This window comes from Engystomops pustulosus, chromosome 7 (genome assembly GCF_040894005.1).
Source record: "Engystomops pustulosus chromosome 7, aEngPut4.maternal, whole genome shotgun sequence".
NCBI lineage: Eukaryota > Metazoa > Chordata > Amphibia > Anura > Leptodactylidae > Engystomops > Engystomops pustulosus.
In genome coordinates, this window is record NC_092417.1 from 134,812,441 (window position 1) to 134,839,816 (window position 27,376).

At 40.3% G+C, this 27,376-nt stretch overlaps 1 protein-coding gene across 1 annotated transcript in view; it reads right to left on the minus strand.

Moving 5' to 3' along the window:
- Positions 1-18,380, minus strand: part of ACTN3 (actinin alpha 3) — a 50,545-nt gene extending 32,165 nt beyond the window's left edge. The window contains exon 1 of the mRNA XM_072117878.1: positions 18,032-18,380. Coding sequence (XP_071973979.1) covers positions 18,032-18,163 — 132 coding nt within the window. The 5' untranslated portion in view covers positions 18,164-18,380. The remainder of the gene's footprint in view (positions 1-18,031) is intronic.
- Positions 18,381-27,376: the final 8,996 nt, after the last annotated feature.

Consider the following 27,376-nt stretch of genomic DNA (forward strand, 5'->3'; position numbering starts at 1 on the left):
ACTGACCTGTATGTGGTCTTGTTAACTGTGAGAAAAATTGTCCTTTCTGGTGGCATCATTTAATATTCTGTGTCATGAAATGGGAAGCTGGAAAACATTCCAAATCTTGTGGCAAAAAAAAACAGCTGCACCATTTTCTTATGGTCTTTGTTTTATTGCTTTCAACTGTATGGTCCAATTGACACATTGGGGCACATTTGCTAAGAATGTGGGAAACTGCACTAAAAGTGCTCTGCCTTTGTATAATGCAGGGGGCACCAGATTCATTAAGAACGTGCGCCAGAAATCATGAACCTGGCGTTTCCCTGCATTGGCCGACAGAGTTCACCAACTTTTTGTGGTGCACCTTTAACATAGGGCTTGTGACAGACTTTGCATGATACACGGTCCAAATGAGCACCAGAACAACCCCTAATTTGTATCGCAAGATGCCTAGTGCAGCTGCGCCACAAAACAGTTGTGTGCGACACATTTGTGGTGCAGATATAGGAATGAGGTGGAGAGACAAGAGGAGACAGAGAGTGCTCCTATGGTGTATTACCCTTGATAATATGGATATCAGTGTTGTGGTATTCCACTCACCTCTGAGAGTTGTGCCTCAAGGGCACAACTCCTTTTGATGCCTGTAACAATGCTCTAAGCCGCTGCCAGGTCCCGCTGTTCGCTCTCCTGTAAACAGTATACAGTATTCAAGAGCATCTGAATGGGGTGCGTTGATGTTCTCCTCAAGTTTTGGGACATGAGACAGGCGCTGACATACTCGGAAGCTTTTTTTAATTTAAGCCATAAATGGCGATAAAACAATAAAAGGTTCTAACAATTAAAATTAAAAAATTTTAATTGTAAGAACCTTTTATTGTTTTATCGCAATCTTTATTTTTTTGGCAATTTGGACATACAACGGCTTATTATTATTTATTATTATTATTATTGTCTGCGACATTAGATGCAATTTACAAATATTTCATTTTAGTGGGTCTTTAGCTTATTGATGAAATTTTATTAACTCATGAATGTATGGAGGAAAAGAAAATTGTCAAATTTGGTTTCCTTTCTTTTTGTATTCTTTGGGGGTTGTAAACCGTACACTAAAAATACTATATTATCCTTATTCTATAGATCATTACAATTACGGTGATACCTCATTTATATAGTTTCTTGTATATTTTTACAATTTTACTGGAATAAAACTAATATAAAGAAAATCTCATTTGTTTTCGTATCGCCATCTTTTGGGAGACATAACTTTTCAATGGTACTATTTTGGCGCACATAACTTTTTTTGATCACTTTTTGGAACATTTTTGTGAAGGGATTTGATGTAAAATGTACATTTTTGGCATGTTTTTCCAGTTTCCTTTTTAAGGCGTTCACCGAGCAGGCCCAAAAATGTTTCTGAATGATTTTGTGATTTTTATTACTTTATTAGATGTGTATAGGGAATGTTTGTGCTTAGAGTACTTTAACTTTATTTAATTATTTTTATCACAAACGTTATTTTTTAATTTTTTAACAGGTTGGCTTGAACAAGCGATACTTTGATTGCTTGTTCAAGCCGTCATTCATATAACACAATGTAATACAGATGTATTAAACTGTGTTATGCTGCACGTGCTCAGTGTGTTACAGTCGGGTCCTGCTAGTAGAAGAGAGGATTGCAGGGGGTACAAATTACTTGAGATGCACCATACAAGCGTGACCGCGGTGTGTAAGAGGTTAACAACTGCAATCGGAGGAATCTCTGATTGCGGGCGTTAGAGGTGAGTGTCAGCTATAATAATCAACCGACACCCACAGCTTCTGGTGCAGGCTCTGTTCAGGAGCCGGTGCCGAAAGCTTGACGTCATAATACCGCAAAATGCGGGAACGCACCTCTCGCCATTCAGTACTATTATGTCAAATGTCAGGAAGGGGTCAAACTGCTTTTAATTTTATTTACAATTGACAGTAATAGAGGCTAGTGAATGGCCATTATGGAAGCCTCTCCCAGATGTCATGATAACCGATAAGCATTCACCAGTGACGTCACAATGGCTCCATTTTGGCAGCATCCAGTGTGCATCTTGAAGGGTGAATGCTGCAATAGGTTCCAGGAATAATTATGGCAGCCTGTTAGGAATTAGAAGGAATGAGGCCATGAATAATAAATATACAAAGCTTACTACCATAAGAGTGCCTGGATCTATGGGTAACTGTCCGATTTATCATGCTTGATTTTGGTGGTAGATTTTCTTTAAAGGAAAGGTTTGATCAACTAAATGTTGGGGGGTATTTGTTTTTAACTTTTGTTCCGCTTAGGCATTTAATGGAAATCCACCATCAAAATCCAGCATGATAAAACAGGGGCACATATTCATTGATCCAGACACTGTGACTCTGGTAATCTTCTAATATTTGCTGTCTATGTCCACCTTCCTTCTAAAATCAACTTTAAAATTATACTAATGAGCCTGAGGAGCTGCTCTAGGCCCTCTATGATTTGGCTTTACACTCCCCCTCACCCCTGCAGTGAACACTTCTTGCTCATGAAATTTTCCATGCTCTTTTCCTCTACTCTGTTAACATAGTAATAGTAAAAGGGGTTTTCCACTGAACAAAAGTTAGGCCCTTTCCACAAGATAGGGCCTAACTTGCTGATCAGTGGGGGTGATGATACCCCCACAGATCACAAAAATGAGGGGTCCGATGGGGTCCCATTTACCTCCGTCAGGCCTCTCGTCGCTGTATCAGAGTAATGGAGTAATTTTGCTTGGCAATTTCCGTCAGCGCCATAGAGATAAATGAAGCAGAACAGTCATGCGCGGCCATCTGCTCCATTAGTCTGACAGAACGACGAGGGGTCTGACGAAGGTATGTTGGACTGCATCAGGCCCCTCGTTTTCGTGATCTGTGGGAGTTTCATCACTGAGACCCCCACTGATCAGCAAGTTAGTTACTTACTTTTGTTTGTGGGAAAATCCCTTTAATATAGTAATATACTTCACAGCAACCTCATGGCCAAAGATGGAATAGAGCCAACTAATTGAGGTTTGCAGCAGAATTTTATGAGGAGAATTCAGGGGAAGTCAGCAGAGATGTCAATGGGGTGTTTTTCTACAGAGCTGTTGAGGTGACAGCTGCAAAGAACTTACGAGTACAGAAGTAGCAAATGTCAGTTAGTCAGTCTTAGTGGCAAGAGTGCAAATTACTTGACACAGCACTTTTGATGAATATGGATAGAGAAAAAAACTTATATAAAATATATAACTGCAAAGCATTAGCAAAACAACTTTGTTGTGTTGTATTGTAGATCACCCTAATTTATTCTTTGGATGTGAGCTGCAATAAGGCACAACCCATGGACAATACTAAAAAAAAAAAAAAAATTTTTAATTTGTAAAAGGTCTTAAAACATAACAAACTCTATATACAGTACATTTGTAATCTCAGTGATAATACAGATCCAAAAGAGTAAATGGGATGTAATTAGGGTTGCAATGGAAAAGCTGTAGGAAAATGGCAAGACTACATTTGGATTTTTTCCGGCTTCTCAGTACATTGCATGGAATATTAAATGCTACAACTAGGAAGTACAATTTGCCCTATGGCTGTCAGTAAGCACATCCAAGAATTAGCTTTTCTGGATTTATCTGAATTGATATTTATTATCAGATTATGTCTTGTGGAACAGATATATGACTGCATCCTAAACTGGACTTCATGCCATATCCTCCTAGACTTTGTTGCACAATTTCATTAATCACCCAAAGATACAAGCGAGAGTCAATTTTTACACAGTGTTTTAAGGAGGAACCTGTCAGGTTGATTTAGGATACTAAACCACACAGATGTGCTTATGGATGGGTGGTTTAGTGTCCAAAATTGCCCTGTATGATTTTTAAGCATTCAGGTAAAATAAACTTTATACTTACCTCGATTCCTCCGGCAAGTGAAGCCAAAGCATTACACCATGGCTTCACTGCAAAAGCACCAGAGAAACGTCGCATGCACAGTGAACATGAGATACTGTTCCGGCTTCACTTTGCTCTTTGTGAGATGAGGTGTCGGCATGGGATCTCCTAATGTGAGTCTGACTCACATCAAGGTAGGTATTTAAGTTAATTTTTTATCTATTTATTTTTCCCATTTAAAAGCTTCAAAAAAGTCAATCTGGGACCCTAAACCACAGGTCCTTACTTGTAGTTGGTTATGGGTCCCAAAGCGACCTGATCACACCATAGTTTTAATTTCTTTGCAATCCAAGTCTTCTTAATGTTATTGGGGGGCAGTTATCATTGAACAACATCCTGTAACAGTTTATAGACTAATAGGGGGTTATTTATTATATGGTATGCCAAAAAAAGTGTAGTATTATATATAGGCTTAGGATATATAGGGGAGTGATTTATTATCATTTTTTCTGGTGGAGAAGGTATGACAATCTCCCCATTCCAGCCTGGTTGTGGGATTTTCAGGCGATTTTTGAGTGAGCTGAATGCGAAATGTCAAGGGGATTATTAAGATTGGCCTTTAAAACTCCAGTCTGAATAAATTCCCCAACAGTCTTAAAATCCCTTATGTTTCATTATGTTTTCTAACTCTTCACATATGTTGGGGGGGGGGGGGGGGGCGCTGGATTGGCATTGCAACTTTTTTTTTGCAACATTTACTTGGAGTTCATAAATCCAGCCGAGAACTGCCTTGCACATTGAGACAGATTAATACATTTGTAGCCACATGCTCCTTTGTTTAAGTGATGTCAAATGCCTCATGCAACTTTGGAGCGAATGATGGAGGACAAATGGTACATTTTCCCCATTAGGTTTAGCTGTTATGAAGTCAAGTGAATTGGACAAAACTGTAATACCCTGTGCTACTGCTGCGGTGGGCGAGTAAATGTACTCATGTAAAAATTGAAGGTTGAATTGAATTCCCCCCATTTCCTAGTCATATACATGAGCGTGTGAGCATGTGAGTCCAAATGCTTGCACCATTCTTCAGCTTCAATCGCATCTGCTGGGTAACAGCAGTGAATTTCAATCCCGCTCTGGAAGGTTATTCATAGATCGCTTTCGCTTGTAAAACCAGTGTGTAAATCTCTAATAAAAGTGGCTCCTGACATATCATAAGTAAAAAAAAAAGCATTGCTGTTCTTGTAAGCCGATTGAAAAGCCCCTTAACACAATGGGGACGTCTGCAGAAGGTTTAACACCTGTTACTACATGTAGCAAACAGGATACAGTCCTGCCACACTGGTTCTGTGTCTTTCAATCTGGACAGCTAATAATAGCCTTGCCAACTGCCTGCTATCTTTCAGCATATACCTTCTCTCTTGCCACAGTCCTGTGTGTAACTCGATAGTTAAACTTGGTTTCCTATAGTCATCTGTTCGAACTGTATGTAGATTCAGGATTAGATTCAGGATTAACTACAACTGAATTTGTAGACTGTTTTTGTGGACTATCATCCTCACAAAATCACTGAGAAGCATTTAAATGTAATGACCATGATAAATGCAAGATTGCAACTCTAGTGATAAATTATATTCTATCTTTTTAGGTATTGGTTGGGGTCCCAGTAGTAAGCACCAACTTGTAATTGGTAGAGTCTATGTACCTGCCTGTTCTGATCAGCCGAACTTGATGACCACAGCCACTACACCTTTAACATGTATTTATGCGTGTTACTAGCTAAGCGAAACAGCTGCTATATCAAGCTGGTCATATATTGTTATGTTATATAGAGAAAACATCAAATCAGCTGCATCTAACTCTCTGCAATATTATCGGGTTTGAATTTATGTTTATATATTTATTTATATTTCTGATGTTCTACTTTCTAAACCGTCAAAAAACAAGTCTTTATATATTCATTCTGCTCATCAGATGGAGTCTAAGAGGTCAGATTCCTGAATGGTCACTGGTAATAGAACAATTCCGAATGATGAAAGTTTCGGCGTCACAGCTGACCTCTGAATAACACCTTGGAAAACATATTTGCAAACTTCCCAGAATTCCCTAGTGGAGCATCTATGGCTTTAAGTCTCCACATGCCTGTAAGGCGTCCTTAATTGGCAAACTCTCCAAAAGGAGAACTCTTGCCTTCAGACCCTACATAAGGAGGTCAGAGCCTCCAGATGTTTCCGGTGCAGCAGTGGAACGGGGCTTTCATCATACTCCCAAAGAAACTAACTAGCAGTCAGATGCTCCTAAAATTAATGCCCTTGATTAACTGCAGATATATAATCAATATTTACACCTGGAATACTTCTTCGAGAAATGAATTGTAGCAATGCTGGAAAGAAATGAAGAACAAACTCCTCCAGAATGATGTGACAGATAACATTCAGAAAATAGTTACATCAAGTTACTTTTGTATTCTACGCCTTCTACAAGGTATTTCTACAAGCTATTTATTCATAGAGGGAGATGTATCATAAGCCGGCTCTCCATGCTCCGGCATATGATAAAGCCCTGTCACCACAGCGGATACAAAAGGAAGTTTAGAACTCCTAATGTATCTACTGGTGGACAAAACTCTGTCAAGTCTGTCCAGATGTAGTTTGAATATAACTCATTCAGCGGTTCACAAGTGTTTTGAAAGTACAGGGCAGAAACGTCCCATACTGGCCCTCTCTGCTAATCGCCGCACCTCTTCATGCACCCTCCCTGCAGATGTAGTGCACTGCATTAAATAAGAGATCAAACTAATTCATGTTGGTGTTCCCTTGCATGAATAGATAAAAAAGTAAACAAGTAAATAAAGTTTTATATAAAATATTAAAGTCTAAGAAAATAGCAAAAAGCCATCAAGACATAAAATTGTCTGCTCCCTTAAAATAAAAGGTAGAATAATAAAGAAAAAAATGTTGGAATTTTTCATCATCCATCACAAAAAAATGTAATTAACCCTAATCAAATAACTTTATGAAAATAAAATATACAGGTCTTTTCACAAAAAAAGCCCTCATACAGTCAAATTGACAAAGAATCTCAAAAGTTATGGTGCTTGAAAGGTGGCGTTTCAAAAAGGTTTTTTTCTCCAAAAGTATTTCATTGGGCAACAGTATCCTCGTATGACCGAGATAAAAAAGTTATTATGCTATTTAGGCTTGACGATATAGGCAGAAAATGTTATTAGAAAAAATGTCCGATTCATGTTTCTTTGAAATATACTGCACAGAAAGGGTTAATAAAAGTTCACCCAAATATAAAACCCGAATTTGAGCTATTAAAACCTACATTTCATCCAAAAAAAAAACAAGCTCCTATTCAGCTATAGTGACAGAAGAATATAAAAGTTATAGCTTGTAGAAGGAACTAATGAAAAAAACAGAAAAATGCTGCTATGAGGCCCAGAATGTCAGATGGCCCGTCTGCCCAACCTGCCACACTAAAGAATGGAGGAGGTAAACTATAAAATACATATTATGCTTCACCTTGTACATCATAATATGTATAAAACAGTGCACACCTTTCATAGCACATAGCTGAGCCAGCAGTTATTCTTACTTGATATAGATTTTGCCATCCATTTCTCTCTAAGCCACATTGATCAGGTGTGTTAGAGAGTCTTTAAATGCTTTTACAGCTAATACAAAGAAAGAATGTAGCTTTTTAGCGAAAAAGTCATATGCCAAAATGTGTACCCCCTATGTGAGGAAATAAGGCTTTCCCATCTAGGCTAGAATATAACCCCATCTACATCATAAAGCTGTTAAAGGGAACCTGTCACCACATTTTCACAAATACAGCTAGTGACAGGTTCCCATAGAACCCTATTAACTTACATTTTAGTTTGTTAGTTAAAGGGAACCCGTCACCAGGAGACCCATTTTTAGCACTCCCCCAGTCCCCACAGAGCATAGTACATACACTGCCAAAGTGTTTTTGTATAAAAAATAGGTTTTACAGAAAAAAAGATATGATATATTGTAACTTTCATTAGCATCTGCTGTGTGACTAGGCAGTTGCCTTTTGGGAGGAGCTAGAATGGAGCAGTATAATCAACCTACCAGTATATTTTTAGAGTGTGGGAGGAAACCAGAGGACCCCGAGGAAACCCACGCAAACACGGAGAGAACATACAAACTCATTTAAGTGTGATTGGATATTGCAAAATTGCATATAAGTTTAAATACTGATTTTCGTAACATTGCACCGTGGAAAGGAACCATTCAGGGATAAAGGCAATGCTTTTATTTAATTATAATTTTTTTAAGTTAAGTATTTACTTTGGTTGGGTTAATGTAAATGGCAGGTTCTTTGTAAGAGTGTATGAAGTAAGCTCACATGCAGGTATCCAAACAGGAGAGGGCTTTATGCCAGGGGTTGCCGGCTGTAATTAACTACTGAGACAGATGCATCAGTTTACATGTTAGGTCAAACTCGACCAAAGCACCTAAAAATGGTGCACGTGCATGAGCAGTGTAACATTATCTGAAGATAGAGATCAGTTAAAGGGGTATTCTCGTCTGGCATTCACATTCAGTTTCATTAATCTGCCATATGTAAACATTTCTTCAATTGGATGTTATTAAAAAAATGTTCCTGTGTGAAGATAATTTCTCATAAATGTAGTTATATGATCCCTTAGAAATGAGATAGCTTCCTCGGATACGGCCACCTCTGCTGGAGTGAGTGCACAAAGAAACAGAAGGTTATTGTATATAAAATGTCCGGGAGTTACTACATGTCGCACAGCCGTCCTGTGGTAATGAATGCTGAATCCTGGTGGTAAGGCAGGACTCAGTAGTACATGTCTGGCCACCGCTGCGACGTGGTCGTATCCGAGGAAGCCATCTCGTTTCTATGGGACCATATGACTACATTTATGAGAAATTATCTTCACACAGGAACATTTTTTTAATAAACATCCAATTGAAGAAATGTTTACATAAGGGAAATGAATTTAATTAAATATAAATGTCCAGATGGGAATACCCCTTTAAGTGCTTCTCATGTGGCTGACATTCAGCAGAGGCAGACTACAATTCAGTAGTATTGCAGTTTGTTGTATAAGCCATCAGACTCCTATGGTTCAACCATCCTAGGGAGCCTAAAAAGGACTCCACAGTTTAAGGAAACCTGTCATCAGGAGGCATTTTTCTGGCTCCCCCATGTCCGGATAGAGAATAGTGTACACATTGCCAAAGATTTTTTTATAGTAAAACTGACTTTTTCCAAAAAAAAAAGATATTAGATGAAACTTTACCTTTCTGTATGCAGAGTGGCCAGTGAGATTCCGTCACATCGGATCCCTCAACCTCACCACTGTGTTCATCCCAACTGTAATTCACCTCTAACTTTTCACTATTCACTGGTATTGTTCCATCTTCCTTTAAACATGCAAATGTCACACCCATCCTAAAGCCATCTCTGGAGCCTTCTACTCTGCTGAACTATCACCCTATTTCACTCCTGGAACAAAATGTCCACCTAGAACTATCTTTCTACCTTCTGTCCAACTTTCTCCTTGACAAACTGCAATCTGGTTTTCTACCCAATGATTCACATTTACTATGGACCTTGCGCTCCTTTTCTGCCATACTTTGCATATTCTTTCTCATAATCCACAACACTTCAAGCAATACCATAACTGCGATGGTTCTCTACTGAAGGTAAGAGGCAGGGTATTGTTTGGCAGCAGAGGGGGAGATTAGAAGCAGATCTTAGCACAAAGAGAGACGAGATGGATCTATGAATTAAATACCATCACCCACAATGGTCTAAACGAGACTTTGAGCTCTTACTGTCCCAAGTGTATCTATGCTAATAATTGAATTTCTTCAGCCTGTATATACATAATTTTTGGCTTCATAATTTTTGTTCTACATTGCCCACCGCATTAGTTCACCTTCACGTGTGTTCACTGCACTGTTTTTGCACACAGCTTCCCCCTTCCCTTAATATTATGTATAGATATGATGCTAAAGTGCACTTTCACGGTTCTTGATGAATGGGTGCCTCAAATTCTAAATCTGGCGCACCCTGCACAGTTTGCACTGTTTTTCATAAATGTGGGCCAATCATTTCACTGAGACTGTCCGGACCAAAGTCTCTAATGACATTCTGCCAAGGCAAAACATCACTACTCTCTTCTGCTCCTTTTTGATTTGTCCTTTGCCTTTGACACTGTTGAGCATTCTCTCGTGCTGCAGACATGATGTTCTCTTGGCATCACTGACTTGATACCCCTACAATCGGATGTTAAGTGTCCATCTCTCTCATACTGCTGCTTGATCTCACCCCCTCTCTGTTGGTGTCCCTCAAGGTTCTGTCCTGGGACCCCTACTCTTCACCATCTACACCTGCGGTCTAGGACATTCAATTAAATCCCTTGGTTTTAATAGCACTCCTATGCAGATGACACACAGATCTATATTTCTGGTCCAGATATCTCCTCTCTTCTAGCCAGAATTCCAGAGTGTTTATCAGCCATATCCTCCTTTTTCTCTTCCCGTTTTCTAAAACTTAACATGGACAAAACAAAACAAAATAATCTTTCCTCCAATTAACACATCCCTTCCACCATACCTAACCATCACTATTCACAGCTCCACACGTTTCTAAAGTCTCCTGCCTATGAGTCATCTTTGACTCTGCCTTATCCTTTACGCCTCACATACAGGCCCTTACTACAACCTGCCACCTCCATCTCAAGAACATCTCTTGCATCTGATTCTTCCTCCAGAGTCTACAAAATTTACTAGTCTGTGCCCTCATTATCTCCTGCTTGAAATACTGCAACATTCTTATTTGTGGTCTCCCAGCTAACTCTCTAACGGTTTTCCCACAAAAGAAAATACTCACATTTCAATCCACATTTCCAATTAACCATGACTTACAAAGCCGTCCACAACCTGCCCCCTCCATATATCTCTTAACTCATCAGCCACTACTGTCCAACAAGTCATCTCAGCTTCTCACAGGACCTTTAGCTTCACTTTATTACCATCCGCTCTTCTCACAACTCTATCCAGGACTTCTCCCCTATAATGTAATGTATGTGAACCCCTTAATGATTGAACAGCACTATGGAATTATGGTGCTCTATAAATAAATAGTAATAAACCCTACTCTCCTAAATCATACATGAATCAGAGCCCCAGAGTTGTTGTAACCTGATGTGCAGCCCCTAGTTGTCTTTCGAGAATATGCCCTGCAGTGTTTATGTACATGCAGAACAATGTGTAATGAGTGTGATCTATGCAAGGTTAATTATAGAAATCAGCTACATATTTGGGATACAAGATCAATGTCATAGATACATCTGTCAGACACTTTCACACGTCAGCTATGTGACCATTTACACCTTATCCAATGAACCTAATAAATATAATGTGACATGCTATATATCACATGTCGCTGCCAATTAAAGGATTAATTCCATATATATGAATGACTCATACTAATGCTAGTTATCATGATGATATATGGAAGAGCCTTGCATTCTGACAATTTCCTCATGTGCTCATTCTTTCTATGTGTACTTAGTATTAGATTGCTATCCACTAAGCATGCACATTTAGACAGACAATATGGCCAGACTGGTACATCTCATATATGGGGGGTGACAAAAGGCAAGAATGGTGAAAACTACTATGCCTGAATACTGTTGCCACCATTGACGACACTGGGGAACAAATTTGAAAAAATGTTGTGGTGCCTAGAGTATTTTATCTGATTAAGGTTACTTTTGAGCTGCTGCTTTCAAAAGCACATTACATTTCTCTCTAGCAGCTCTAGTTCATCAGATGTTGAGAGTTTCCATCAAGAAATAACTACAAAATAATATAACGGTACCGTAGACAATGGGGCTTTTTTACTAAGGGTCTGTGGACGCACTTTCGTCCGTTTTTCTGACATTTTGGGGATTCGCACCGCTGGGACAGGTATTTAACTGGGGATTCTGTCGCACGCAATCTGATTTTGGCGTAGCTGCTCTGGCTTTCATGCAACAGAAATCGGTGGGCAGACCGTCGGACGATCCGACTGATTCGGACTGAGCGCGGGATTTAATTTTAAAATTGTGTCGCAAGATCAAGCACTTACATACACTGGAAAGAAGAAGGTGAACTCAGGTAAGGATATCGGGTGCACGATCTTAGTGAATCGCAGCACAGTGGATTATCGGAAAATGCACTTTCTGCGAACTCCGCAGGACCGGTTAAGTAGATGTGCCCCAATAGGTTACACGTATGATGGCTGATTAGTGTTGGAGCATTCAGCATGAAAGTCCAAGAACACCTTATCGCAGGAAATCAGAGAAATGATGGAAACCTGATGGAAAATCTCTAGTCATCAGCCACAAAATATGACATTCCTTTTTTAAATTTCTTTAGCACAAAAAGGAGTGATGGCTAGTTTGAGTAGCGCAGGAGAGCGTAACTAGGAGAGGCAGGGCCTCATAGCAGACTTCTGTATAGGACCCCCATTCCCGCTCATAAAATATACATGTATGTATGCTCACTCATTTATACACTTATATACACACATTTACCACTTACACAGATCTGTTCCAGCAGCTTATGACTACATGGGGGAAGTAGGGCAGTAATTTGTCATGTGAGATGAAAAAAAAGGCCTGTTGTGCTGCTGTCCCCTCCCTGTCTGAGCTGCCAATTCATGCTGTATACTTTGGAGGATCTGCACTGTTACATACATAGTATGCTATACAATGTGCAGCATAATATGTGTATAATGGCACACATCCTCCATTCTTAAGTGTGGCAGGTCAGATGCGGGACCCCCTGACACTGCAGGGCCAATAGCAGCTGCTATGGTTGCTACCGCTGTAGTTACACTCCTGGAGTAGGAGATCTCCAAAGGTAAAGCTGATAGGGGAAAATGGGTGTCATTTCTAGAATCAGGGCCCCAACCTTACTTAAAAACAGTTCCATTTTTTTTAGGCCAAAATGAGTTTTAGCCAGTTCAATTATTTAGCATAACTTACCATTTTAAAATAATAAAGCCATCTATTTTGAAATTAAGTTTAGATCTGAAGTATATGAGAAATCTAATGCAGGGTTTATTCTAGTGCAGAGCTGTGGATGCCCCACATCTGTGCACTAGTTATAGCCTGTGCCAGGATCAGGTCATAGTGCACTTCTACCCCTGTCTGGATCTGGAGTATAACTCACCCGGCAATATCAATCACTGGATGCTGATGCAATTAAATTATATTATAGTGTAATGAAACATCATTGTAATAATATGAAATATAGCAATTTAGAGCAAATAACCAACTAAAATATCAACTATTAGCTGTAGTATTCTCTAATTTGCCTTAATAATATTCAATGTCTAATAGAAAAACCTACAGGTTTAGGCTACATTCACACTGCCGTATGGGGGACGTATATACGGCCGACGTATATATACGGCCGATATACGTCCCCCATGGATGGCAATGTACCGCTCCGCACCCACGGAAAAAGATAGGACATGTCCTATCTTTCTCCGTAGTACGGCGCCATGTACCATATGTTCCTATGGAGAGGGGCAGGAGTGAGCTGCGCTCACCTCCTCCTCCTCTCCCTGCACGCTGCCGTTGTCCGCCGTGCTGCGGTACGGTGGGCAACGGAAGTGTGAATGTAGCCTAAGGCTGTATTATTGTTGATAAACTGTGAATTCAGGGTCAGACCATTAGTAATTAATGTATATACACTCGACTATTAGCCAACCCGAGTATAAGCCGAGTCTCCTAATTTTACCACCAAAAACTGGGAAAAACGATTCACTCAAGTATAAGCCGAGGGTGGGAAATGCATTGGTCACAGCCCCCCAGTATATAGCCAGCAAGCCCCCCAGTAGTATATAGCCAGTCTGCCCCCATGTAGTATACAGCCAGCCCCTAGTAGTATACAGCCTGCCGTAAGTTGCCATGTTTTCTTCCAGCAGGCGCATACTATGACGTGGCCGCTGCTGACGTCATTGTATGCGCCGGCCGGAAAATAACATGGGCGCGTCCATGCCAGCAGTTAAAGAAGACAGAAGAAAGAAGAGGAGCCGTGGGGAAGACAGAAGACAAGCCGAGCCGATATCAGGCACATCGGGGAGCCGCGTGGAGCATCGGGACGCCGGAGGGTGAATGTATATGTTCATTTTTTTAAAGACTCGTGTATAAGCCGAGGTGACTTTTTTTCAGCACATAATTTCATGTTTATTTCATGTGATTTCATGTTTATTTTTCATATAAACATTTGTTTCAAAAGAATACAGGTTTTCATGAAGATGAAATAAAATCAGTTTTTTTGCAGCTCTAACTGTGCGCCAAAATTTGTGGCAAATTTACATTGTGAAGTCAAAATTACATGTCTTTTTCTTTTGGGTCAGTGCAATCATGGAAATACCCAAACCAAATAGTCTTGAATCAAATTTTTGTACATTTTTGTAAAAAACGGAAAAAATTCTGTTCAACCATGTTTTAATATCTGTAACTTTTTGCAGGACTAGCTGACATTTTCATTGATACCAGATTGGTAAATGTGTTACCATTTGATGTTCAATTTTTTTTAAGGGTGGCCAAATAAAAAAAAGTTTCAATTTGGACATTCTTATATTTTGAACAAGCATTTTCGGTTGCAGGGATATCTAAAATTTTTAGGAATGTTTACTGATATTATTTTTAGGGAAAGGAGTAATTTGAACTTTTAGATATTTTTTTTAGACCAAGTGGGTCTGGTGTCTTATTCATAATACTCAAATACAACAGTATATTGCCATAATGGTGCATCTGTAATAGACTTAGATCATTCTACAACGCCCCCAATGTGCTAAACTGGGAAGTTGTCTGGATCGGGGGGTTGACAATCACAATCAAGATTGTAGCATGCATGCACCGCCACAATTTAAGTACCAGAGTTGCATTCCATGTGGAACTTGAGAGGTTAATGCCTGCTGTGATCATGGGAGTCAATGGTGGGTGTCTGCTTTATAATACAGTAGTCATCCACCTGTGAAGTCTCCCCATAAACCCTTAACAATGCACCACCTATTATTACGGTGCTAAGCTGCTAAATTATTATAGGTGCCCACAGACATCCCACTGCCCACTATACAAGGACAAACGTCAAAAACACTCCATCTGTCAAACAGTGCTCCTGCCTCATTCTATCCACCCCCACATAGAGAGTTAGGAGTTAAAAGGTGCCTATTATTTATCTAGGTTTTGACATGTCATAGTGAAGTATAGTTTTCATCAATGAAGGTTTATACATCGACATGCTCACTATCACAAGTCAGCTTTTCCTTCTCTTCATTTAAGCAGGTCTAAAGTTATCTCTCAGGGGGTAAAGGAGAAAATCTTTTGAGACTGGAGGTTTTCATTCCAGTCTTAATATTTCCCCACCACCAGCGCATTGTGTGCCAGATGGCTCCGGCCTGTCAGTAGATCCGCTCACAGGTCAGACATCTTGCCAGGTCAGACTTGGTTTAAACAAGTGGAGATTTCATCTATAGCCGGCAGAGACTATTGTAAATACTGGGCATTCAGGACCCCATACACCAGGCTCTCCACCCCCTCACACGCAAAGTGGTGACAGAGCTATTGGAAAGGGGATTTGTCCGACAACTTCTCTGCCACAAAGCTGTCAGAGAAGGCATCATAGATTCCCCCAGTGTGTAAAACACATTTGCCAGTAGCAGCCATTGGCTGTTTTCTGTTCCAATAATATTGTCAGAGGGGAAACTTTGGCTGGGATGTTTCTTTATTTGTTTTGGCTGGTTGTCTCTAGTATAATGCGGCATTGTGGCTTATATTGTTACATGAGACACCCAGGGATTTATCAAAGTGTCCCATATTAGAGTAGTGCAGAGTACAACTAGACAGTCTTCTGCCAGATTTGTCACTGTGTTCGATGCTCAATGAAAATATAGCATAGTTTGAGACAGTTAATTTATACTTTGCACCATCTATTAGTATAAAGGAGGAGTGATGGGACCTCTATTACACAGAATGAATAATGCATAAATACACTAAAAAGACATTAAATAACAACCATAAAAAACACTGGAAGAGATGCAAAAATATTCTCAAAAAAATAAATAAATATATATTATATATATACCCCTATACTCCCCCTACCCAGCCTCAGTAACTGCTATGAAAACAAGCAAGGATGGCCTTTATGCCACAATGTGACAGCCCCTTTTAGAGATCACGCCCCCTTTATCATACTGCTAAAACTTGTAAAATGAAACCGTACAAAATCCTTGATAAAGCTGCTTTTGGCGCAAATGATGCTGGCATTTGGGCTCAAGAAGGTTAAAGGTTAATAATGTGAGGGCTCTGGTCATATTCTACCAAAGGATACATTTGTATAGCTATTATTGTATTTTATATTTTATAATACAATATAAAATTGTATATATTGTATAATGTATTTTTTAACACAAACATTAACAGATGAAACCTTAATTATTTTTTTTGTCAAAAATAGCCATATTGTGTTAGTAGGTTGATTGCATGTGTTCCTTTGGTCACATTGTACAAATAAACCACACGTCGTCCAATCTTAAAATCAGAGGTTACTCACTTTCCTCTTTTCACTGGGTTTTTTTTAAATCAACCAAATATATGCAAGAATTAGAGGACATACAGCAAGTAGTAATACACTATCTGCTTACAAGGTCAGATGACACAAGGTGCTTGTAGTCTGAAACCCTGAAGGCCTTCGTAGAGACACATATTTATATACATATACTGATATTTTATTGAATGCAAACATTTATATACAGTTATTATATTGATAGAATATTATGCGTGTTAGTACTAATGTCTCTCATGCATAGCATATATAGATAATTTGCAGATTTTTTTGTAAAGACTCTTTTTTGAGTGGTGTATGTTATAATATGTGGAATTTTTAGGTCTATTTTTATTGTTAGCACTACTATTGATGAAAACCTTGTTTTATTGTGATTGCTTGAGTTTGCTTGGTTGGGTTTACAGTTGATATTGACATCAACCAAACATCATATTTCTATGCAAAATTCTTTATATTTTCTGACCCTTTATTATCCACTGTTGGTAGATTAATTTTTTTAGCTCATACAGCAGTTAATCTCATAGAGCAGGTCCCTTAATACTATGGTTTGTATTGATGATTATTAAAATAAATAATAGTGCTATATAATTAGAGAATATTAATTTTGTAGTTTTTATTTTTAACAATGTATTTTACAATGTATTTCACATAAAAAATATGATATTTAATTTGAGCCCCACAATCCCAGTTGTCCTTGAAATCTTTCAGGGTTGAAGAGGTTTGCTGTCCCTTAGCACTGACTGCCTATGGTTGCTAACAAATATTACATTGATTACTAAATGTCTGTGGAAAACTGGAGGTCACCCTCCACTTGATATTAACCGAACACTGTTTCATGCCATTCCAAACATTTATGACACAGGCAGATAAAGTGACTAGACTGATGTCATTAGAGATTTGATAACCATGGTTGTCTCTATATCTGTATGTTGAAGTCATATCCCAACCATAAAGTCTCCACTGTGCCACCTGATCGCTCTCCTCATACATTCCACATAATGATGACACCTTCTACTGAAAATGTCACCAACCTATAAGGCATCAACCATACCAGGGTTATTACAAGGGACCAGCTGCTCCTAAAACCACATATGCGGGCCTCCTTTCCCACCCCTATGCTCCCTCCCTTAAAGGATCACCTTGCAGCTCTCCAACTAAAATGAAGGGGCTGGTTAGAGAATGAAAAACAATCCATCACTCTTGCTGAGCCCACTTCTTCCAAAAAAAGCCTCAGTGGAACATCTTGAGCCAGGGAAATGACAGGGAGGGGAGATGCATATGTGGGTTGGGAGAGTTCTGGTGTAGGCACCTGTTCAGAAGCCAGCTGAGCAGACAGCTAAAGTCACAGAGCAGTCAAAGCTTCTGGCTGTGACTACCTACTGTTCCTCATTCTTTCCTGACCAAGCATCATGATAATAAACTTAACCTTTTGTTTTATCCATGTGTTATTTTAAAACAATATATGAGAGTTACAATAAGCAGAAACAAGCCACTTGATATTACCTTTCTCTGTTGCTTCTCCCATGCAGGGTCTAGAAGTAGGTCTCTATCCCAGTCCTCTTCCTGTTGCATGTAGTCTTCTTCAGTCATGTTGTATGAGTTGGCATACTGTAGATGTGGATCAATGGCAGTCATCTTGGCGCACAACCTTCACTTGCTTGTGTTATAGTTATCACTCTGGTATTATTCTTGGCTTTGGAATTACAGGCTCCTGCAGTCCCTGGCCAGCAGGTAATGGCTTGATAAATGTATTGCAGTGATAGGTAGTTGGGAGATGTAACCAGGAATCCCCTCTTTAAACTGCTTGCCTCCTCCTTACCAGCCTGCTGTCCCTGGTCAAAAAAAATACACGTGACATATTGCCCATAAGTACCATCAGCTGGATACCATGTGGTCAGATAGGCAGCCATAAATGGTGAGTGGGTGGTCTTACTAAACCCCTCCTAGTTAATCTGCCCTATGAGTTCAGACTTTGTGAAAGTTTGGACTAAAGTTTTTTTATAGGGTTATTACATTTATTTTGTGTCCTGTCACATTAGTAATATGAATTTTTAAAGGACTGTGTCACCTGCTTAACTTTGTAATTCCAAGTTCTGAAGATCTCTTATGTCTACTGTATGTGACATCTGTCATGAGGTCACATATACAGAAATAGCCATCTCTCTCCTTGCTGTCTTCCCTGGCGTACACTTAAACTGCTAGCACTTTCAGTGTCCAAGAATAGTTTAGCAGTAAAACAAATAGTCCCTCTAAATAGCAAGTATGTGACTTTGATACTGCAGGGAAGACGCTTATCTCAGAAACTCTTCAAATCAAAACGAACAGAGCTTTGTGAGGGAAGTGTGCAAATGCTTACTTGGGGAAAGCATCAGTTTGGCTTACTAATATATATATATAGTATAATATATGGTTAATAAGAATAAAAAGTATTTTATAAATTGCTGGATTGTTTAGTACATCTATTTGCTGCCAGAAGGTCCCATCCAACATGCACATTTCTGCACATGTTAAATCTATGCCAGCCACAGGACCTCCTGTTATATGCCAGCCTCAGTGTCCCTTCACTTACACCATTGGTGGTTCCTTGAGGCAATTGTCCCAACAACAATTACATCTCAATTCCCCTAAAATGCTAGGAGGAAGGGTTGATATTGATCAGTTTTGTATTGTAAGTATTCATTTTTTTCTACACGTGTTGTGTGTGGAAGAAATAATGCTGCTGTGAAGACCCTGAGGACAACAAGCCAGTCCTTTCTGCCATTACATCAAAGCCTACTATTTCTGGAGTCCTGGAAGGGATGCCCTTTTCAGATATGTAGGATATGTGACATGTGTGTTGTCCTGAAAGTTACAGACAAATAAAAAAATCTATTTACAGGCAAATATTGGTCTCCTGTTCTCTCCCCTGCTCCTGATGTTACAGATAGTAAAGCTCTATTCACATCTTACATCTTAGTTTTGATGGATGTCAAATATATATATATATATATATATATATATATATATATATATATATATATATATATGAAAGCAGAGAAATATACGGTATTTGCACATGATTGTATTGCATATTCCAGCATCGGATGCATTGGCTGGAGATTTTACATGGCTCTCGGAAAAAGGTGTCCCATGTGACTTGTGTTGTCCATGTACAGTGGGGCCTTTAAATGTTTCACTCTTTCTTTCATTGCAGCAAATTGGTAAGATCAAGATCTATTTTTTTGCTCATTTATGTACACTATGCATCCCATTTTGACAGAAAAGTATCCCAGAAATGCATATATTTGTGCTGATTTATTAAACAAGAAAACTGAAATACCATAACTATTAAGTTGTTAAACTGGTAAGTGTCATAACAATTAAGACCCTTTGCTCAGTATTGAGTTGAAGCACCTTTGAGCTATTACAGCTGTGAGACTTCTTGGGAATGATGCAACAAACTTTTCACACCTGGAATTGGGGATCCTCTGCCATCTTTCCTTGCAGATCCTCTCCAGTTTCCTCAAGTTGGATGGTGAATGTTGGTGGACAGCGATTTTCAAGTCTATGCAGAGATGCTCAACTGGGTTTAGGTCTGGGCACAGGCTGGACCAGTCACAAATGGTCACAAAGTTGTTCTGAAGCCAATGCTTTGTTATTTTAGCTGTATGTTTAGGGTCATTGTCTTTTTGGAAGGTGAACCTTCGGCCCAGTCTGAGGTCCAGAGCACTCTGAAAGAGGTTTTCATCTAGGACAGTGATGGCAAACCTTTTAGAGACCGAGTGTTCAAAATCCAAACCGGACCCACTTATTTATTGCAAAGTGCCAACACAGCAATTCTAGCATTAAATTACTAAAATCTTGCTCTGTGCTATACCACAGCTTTCAACAGTCCAGAGGACACCAATATCATTGACAGAAGGTGGGAAAATTCAGATTGAAGCTTCCATGAACAGGAAGAAATGTGGGGCCAAGAGCAGGAGCTTCAATATCTCCATTGACAATCTGACAATGTCTACATCTTCTCTTCCTGCAGTCTCAGGTAGACCCAGATGCTTCATGTCCTGGGCTCAAGTCCTGTCTGGCGAATTCTGTGCTGGGGCAACAGCCTGAGTGCCCACTGATAGGGTTCAGAGTGCCACCTCTGGCACCCGTGCCATAGGTTCGCCACCACTGATCTAGGATATCTCTGCACTTGGCCGCATTTAGCATTACATAATGCTTCCAGAGAATCTTATTTCGCATGGTCTGGGAGTCCTTCATGTGTTTTTTTCTAAAATCTATGCAGGCTTTCATATGTCTTGCACTTAAGAGAGGCTATCATCGGCACACTCTGCCATAAACACTCCACTGGTGGAGAGATGCAGTGATAGTTGACTTTCTGTAACTTTCTCCCATCTCTCTACTGCATCTCTGGAGCACAGCCACAGTGATCTTGGGGTACTTCTTTACCTCTCTAACCAAGGCTCTTCTCTCATGATTTCTTAGTTTGGTTAGGAGGCCAGGTTGAGGAAGAGATAGGGTCGCCCCAAACGTCTTCAATTTAAGGATTATGGAGGCCACTGTGTTCTTACTTTAAGTGATTTAGATTTTTTTGTAACCTTGGCCAAATCAGTGCCTTGCCAAAATTCTGCCTCTGAGCTCCTTGGGCAGTTCCTTAGACCTAATGATTCTCATGTGCTCTGACATGCACTGTGAGCTCTGTGAGGTGTGCAGCTTTCCTAATCAAGTCCAATTAGTTTAATTACACACAGACTTGAATGAAGGAAATATATGTCATATATGTCATACTAGCAGCCATAGCAGCTGCTTAGGGACCCAAAGAGTCAGTGGGTCCTGGCATCCGATGTGAACCATTATATACATATTATGCTGCACATTGTACACCATAATATAAAACAGTGCACATCATCCACAGTACTCAGAATAAATTGTTAGCTCATAAAATAAATGTCAGGGGAGGGGGAGGAGACAGCAGAATGATTAGTAATCTCTCACCTTTACTTTCTGCCATCTTATCCCCCCATGTGGTCAGATCTGGGACAGTTCTGTATCAGTGTATAGATCAGTGCATAAATGGTGAGTAAACAAATATGTCTACTTTTTGAGAAGGAAAGGGGTCCCATTCAGAAGTTTTCTATGGGGCCCTTTCTCTCCTTGTTATGCCCCTGGACCACACTATGCCTTACTATTTATCATATGTATTCCTTTCATCACAACTGGCCATAATGTTCCCCAACACATTTCAGCTACTCCACACTGACCACAGCTGACTACACTCTGCCCCACATATAATGCATATATATATACCCCTCATGCCACAGTAGACCACATTGTGTCCTCTGCATATATGATATATACATTTCAGACCACAACTGACCACACTATCTCAAATTGATCATAAATATCTATGATTACTCAGGAGGTGGGGCTATGCACTGAGCTAGTTCTGGTCTCTGCTCAGTAACTTAGTCATATTTGCTCTGTCTGCATTGTGCTCTTATGTTCCCACACATCACCTCCTCCCCCTGCAGCTGCATCCATAAGCATTCCCTGCACACCACCAACTTCTCTCTTTGCTTTAAGAAAGCTATAGTCAAGTCAGTGAAAAGAAGGGAGTAAAATCAGCACAGCATTCTGATGCACAGGATTAGGACTATTTACTTATTTGTGTTATGTCTCCTCTTCTCTTCTCTGCACTCTCCATCCATCTCGGTCCTCGGATGAAGGGAGAATGATGACGCCTTTTCAAACAGCTTGGCTGACACATTCATCATAGCAGGCAGTGTGTATGGTAGTCATAAGTCTGTTTTAGATTATAATCTGTGTAACAGTGCATAGGTGTATACGTGTATACTGCCAGTGGAAGAGCTCCGTCTTATGGGAAGTGAGTGAAGCTGCTCTGGCCTCAGTGCCCTTAGCGGATGTCACAACCCTCAGTAATGATTATAAAATATTGAAGCAATCCCCCTCATTATCATATAATACAAGAGTACCCCATTAATCATAAATAAATAATAAAGCAGCACCTCCGATACAGCATAAACCATGGGAGTCCACAAACTCCAATTCTAATCCAATCCTATTCATAGGAGGGGAATAAAGCATTGTATATCATTTAATAAGTTAAGGGGGTATTTTATAATATATTTTTGTTTTAGGCAATGGTTAGAATATAATTATTACAGGGGTAAGCTAAATGTACATTATATAATAGAATAGGACTCTGTACATAATGAGGGACTGTATACATTATAATGAATTAAGGTGGACTGTATATATACTATTTAATTTTAGTATAATCACAACCACCAGTCAGTAATCAGGTCATCAGGTTCCCATAAGGTTACATGTATGAAAGGCTCCCTTTTTCTATCAAAATTAAACATAGACAAACCAGGGACAATTACTTACAGATAAGTTTGTTTTTTCAAATTGCAAGAGACACAGCTCCTGCAATTAACACACATCAAGCATTGTGTTTAAAAAAAAATGCAAATGCAAGCAAACATTTAAAAAACGCATGTGTTTTCAAGTATGAAATCGCAACAGAAACTTGACAAAAATGCCACGTGTGTCACTGGCCTTACTCCCTGTATAAGTCTCTGTATTTTCATCCTCTAGCAGCGCATGAAGGGGGTGTCAGACAGTGTGGTACTGGTTGGTGGAACATGGCGTCTGGTGGGTAATATGCTAATCCAGTAGAGGCCTTCTATTTCATGGCGTGAACACAGGGCCAGTGACATGGTATTTATTTTGTATGATTAGTGATATACAGTATCTAGGGGCGGAACTACAGCGGTAGCAGCCATAGCAGCCGCTATGGGGCCCGCAGTGTCAGGGGGCCCCGTCATCCGACCTGACACAATAAAGAATGGAGGATGTGCACCATTACACTCGCCGGCCACTTTATTAGGTACACCATGCTAGTAACGGGTTGGACCCCCTTTTGCCTTCAGAACTGCCTCAATTCTTCGTGGAATAGATTCAACAAGGTGCTGGAAGCATTCCTCAGAGATTTTGGTCCATATTGACATGATGGCATCACACAGTTGCCGCAGATTTGTCGGCTGCACATCCATGATGCGAATCTCCCGTTCCACCACATCCCAAATATGCTCTATTGGATTGAGATCTGGTGACTGTGGAGGCCATTTGAGTACAGTGAACTCATTGTCATGTTCAAGAAACCAGTCTGAGATGATTCCAGCTTTATGACATGGCGCATTATCCTGCTGAAAGTAGCCATCAGATGTTGGGTACATTGTGGTCATAAAGGGATGGACATGGTCAGCAACAATACTCAGGTAGGCTGTGGCATTGCAACGATGCTCAATTGGTACCAAGGGGCCCAAAGAGTGCCAAGAAAATATTCCCCACATGATGACACCACCACCACCAGCCTGAACCGTTGATACAAGGCAGGATGGATCCATGCTTTCATGTTGTTGACGCCAAATTCTGACCCTACCATCCGAATGTCGCATCAGAAATCGAGACTCATCAGACCAGGCAACGTTTTTCTAATCTTCTACTGTCCAATTTCGATGAGCTTGTGCAAATTGTAGCCTCAGTTTCCTGTTCTTAGCTGAAAGGAGTGGCACCCGGTGTGGTCTTCTGCTGCTGTAGCCCATCTGCCTCAAAGTTCGACGTACTGTGCGTTCAGAGATGCTCTTCTGCCTACCTTGCTTGTAACGGATGGCGATTTGAGTCACTGTTGCCTTTCTATCAGCTCGAACCAGTCTGCCCATTCTCCTCTGACCTCTTGCATCAACAAGGCATTTCCGCCCACAGAACTGCCTCTCACTGGATGTTTTTTCTTTTTCGGACCATTCTCTGTAAACCCTAGAGATGGTTGTGCGTGAAAATCCCAGTAGATCAGCAGTTTCTGAAATACTCAGACCAGCCCTTCTGGCACCAACAACCATGCCACGTTCAAAGGCACTCAAATCACCTTTCTTCCCCATACTGATGCTCGGTTTGAACTGCAGGAGTATGAAAATTTCGGTAATGCACTGCACACATAGCACACTCACAGAACACACACAGAACACACACTACACTCACACAGAACACAGCGTGCACACAATCACACAGCACACACTACACTCACAGAACACACACTACACTCACACAGAACACAGTGTGCAAACAATCACATAACACACACTACACTCACACAGAACACACACTACACTCACACAGAACACAGTGTGCACACAATCACACACACTACACAGCACACACTACACTCACACAGCACACACTACACTCACCTGGCCGGGATCACATAAACGCAGGCAGCTGCGGGCAGGTAGAGATGGAGCAGGACAGGGAGCAGCAGCCCCTCTGTCTACAGGTCTCCCAGGGCCTGCGCTCTCACTCCGGGTCTCTCCCCCTGACACTGATCACTGTGTCACGTGTCACGCTGAGCGGTCCGCTCAGCCTGCGCGCTACAGGGAATAATTGCCAAGCGTAACTTTACGCAAGGCAATTATTTTGGGGGGTAATGGTGCCTCATCACACGTCTATGACGCGTGGTGAGGCGTTAATGCGACCTCTGATTATATCTATATTGTACTGCACATGTCCAGCATAATATGTATATAACATATACTGTGATGTGTATATGCAGTATCTGTGATGTGTATAAAGTGTCTGTATACACTGTATGTGAGTATGTTGCATATGGAACTGTAAGTATGTCTATATGCACATGAGTGTATTTATATGTGATTGTAACTCGCATGTGTGAGTATAGTAATATGTATATTTTTTAAGTGGGAAGGGGGGCCCCATGCAGTAGCATGCTAGGGGGCCCTGTCTCTCCTAGTTATGCCACTGACAGTGTCCTATTGTTTATAATAGCGATGGGCCCAGTATTCTGGTATTGACAAGCGTCAAGTGGATTATATAAAAAAGTGATTTTCCTTTTTTTTTTTTTTTAATTTGATGTATTTTGTGATTAATTTCATGCTACTTCGTGTAATAAAGATTGAATTGTTTCTGTGATTTTGTTATGAATTATTGGATATTGAGTACTGTTGCTTGAGTGGAGATTCTTTCCGGGAAATTTATGGCATGTGGGGTCCTCTAGATTGTGAGCTAGATATTTTGGTTGAATATTTTCACTATCCCTGTAATTGTTGATTATTTGGTTTTTCACATGAAGGGTTAAGTCTAGACTTTTTAGGCAGAAGAACAAGAGTTAATTAGCCATAAAGGGATTACTGTCAGGCTGTCTCCTCTATATAGATCTGAGACAGTGAACAGGTGTGTTTTTTTCTTCTTGACATGACTTTAACTCCTCTCAGACCTCCCACTGGCTTTAGACTTCAGCTGGCGCAGGTCCCGAGTCTGCAGCGACGTCGCTGCAGTTTTCTACTGCTCCTGCGCTAGTCTGAGACACCCAGAGACCCTAGGGAGAAGCGGTTTATTACCGCTTCTCCACTCCTCACAGCATTGCGCTGAAGTAATGCATAGAGGACCAAAGCATGCCCAACCAGAAAAGCTAAGGTTAAAGTACCTTAGGGTGTCCAAAAAAAGTAAAGAAAAAAAAAGTCTTATCTATCAAAACGTAATAACTGTTATTCCTGGCGTTAAACTTTGTAAGGGAAAATTGCGCCCAGATGTCCTAAATACCAATTTTTTATAATTTTGCAACATTCTAAAAATGTTATAAAAAGTAATCAAAAGGTCACAATGTCCAAAGAAAATGTCAGCTTATTCTGGAAAAAACGACACCACACACATCTCAGTACACCAATGTATGAAAAAGTTATCAATGCCAGAAGATGGCGAAACAAAGAATTTTTTTTTTGTACAGAAGGTTTTAATTTTTTTTTTAAATATATTAAAACACAACAGTATCTATATAAATTTAATATTCCAGTGATTGTACCAACCCACAGAATTAAGTCGTGTCATTTGGGGCGGACAGTGAAAGCCGTAAAAACCAAGCCCACAATAAAATGGCGCAAATACATAATTTCACCAATGCACTTCATTTTGGAATTTTTCCTGCTTCCCAGTACACGGCATGGAATATTAAATATTATCATTATGAAGTGCAATTTGTTCTGCAGCAGAAAACAAGCGCTCATACACCTCTAAGCTCTGAGCACTCACACAGAAAAAAAAGTTATAGATTTTTTAAGGGGGGGAGTGAAAAATGGAAACGCAAAAATAAAAACAGGCCAAGTCTGTAAGGGGTTAACATGTATACTCTTTTTCACACACCGCGGGTGGGGCGGGGGCCTTATCATATGACGTTCTGAGTGATATCCTACCTGCACTTCATCTCAAAGCACATGGGGTTGGGCCACAACTGATCCCATATGCGTTTCTATGAAAATGCATATGCAGGGTAACTAGCACCTGGTTTTTTGTATTTAGACAATACAAGACACCGGCTGCCGTGTCATTGTGCTTAACGGAATCAAACGGCTAACGTGTCCTCCCACCCAGGCCGAATTCACGCTGACATATGCACACATGGCTACAGCCAGGAGGGCATATGTCTGCCACGATGGAGAGGAGAAGGGGTGACCCTCTCCATAGAGATCCACGGCGTACAGGCATAACATGAGGAAGGATAGCATATGTCCTATCTTTTCCCCGTGTACGATGCAGTAAGGTGCATGGGAGACACATAAATGGTCGCAAGTCCCGCTACGGTCGTTTGAATGTGACCTTACACTGACCTTTTGAATGATCCAAATGGCAGCCACTTATTAATTTACTGCTCTCTCCTCATCTCTGCTGTGGAGCCAGTCAGTGAGGCAGAGGTCTTCAGCTGCTCATTTTACATGTAGGGGGAGGGAGGCACACCTTTGGTGAGGCAGCTACAAACCTCGGGACCTGGAGGCG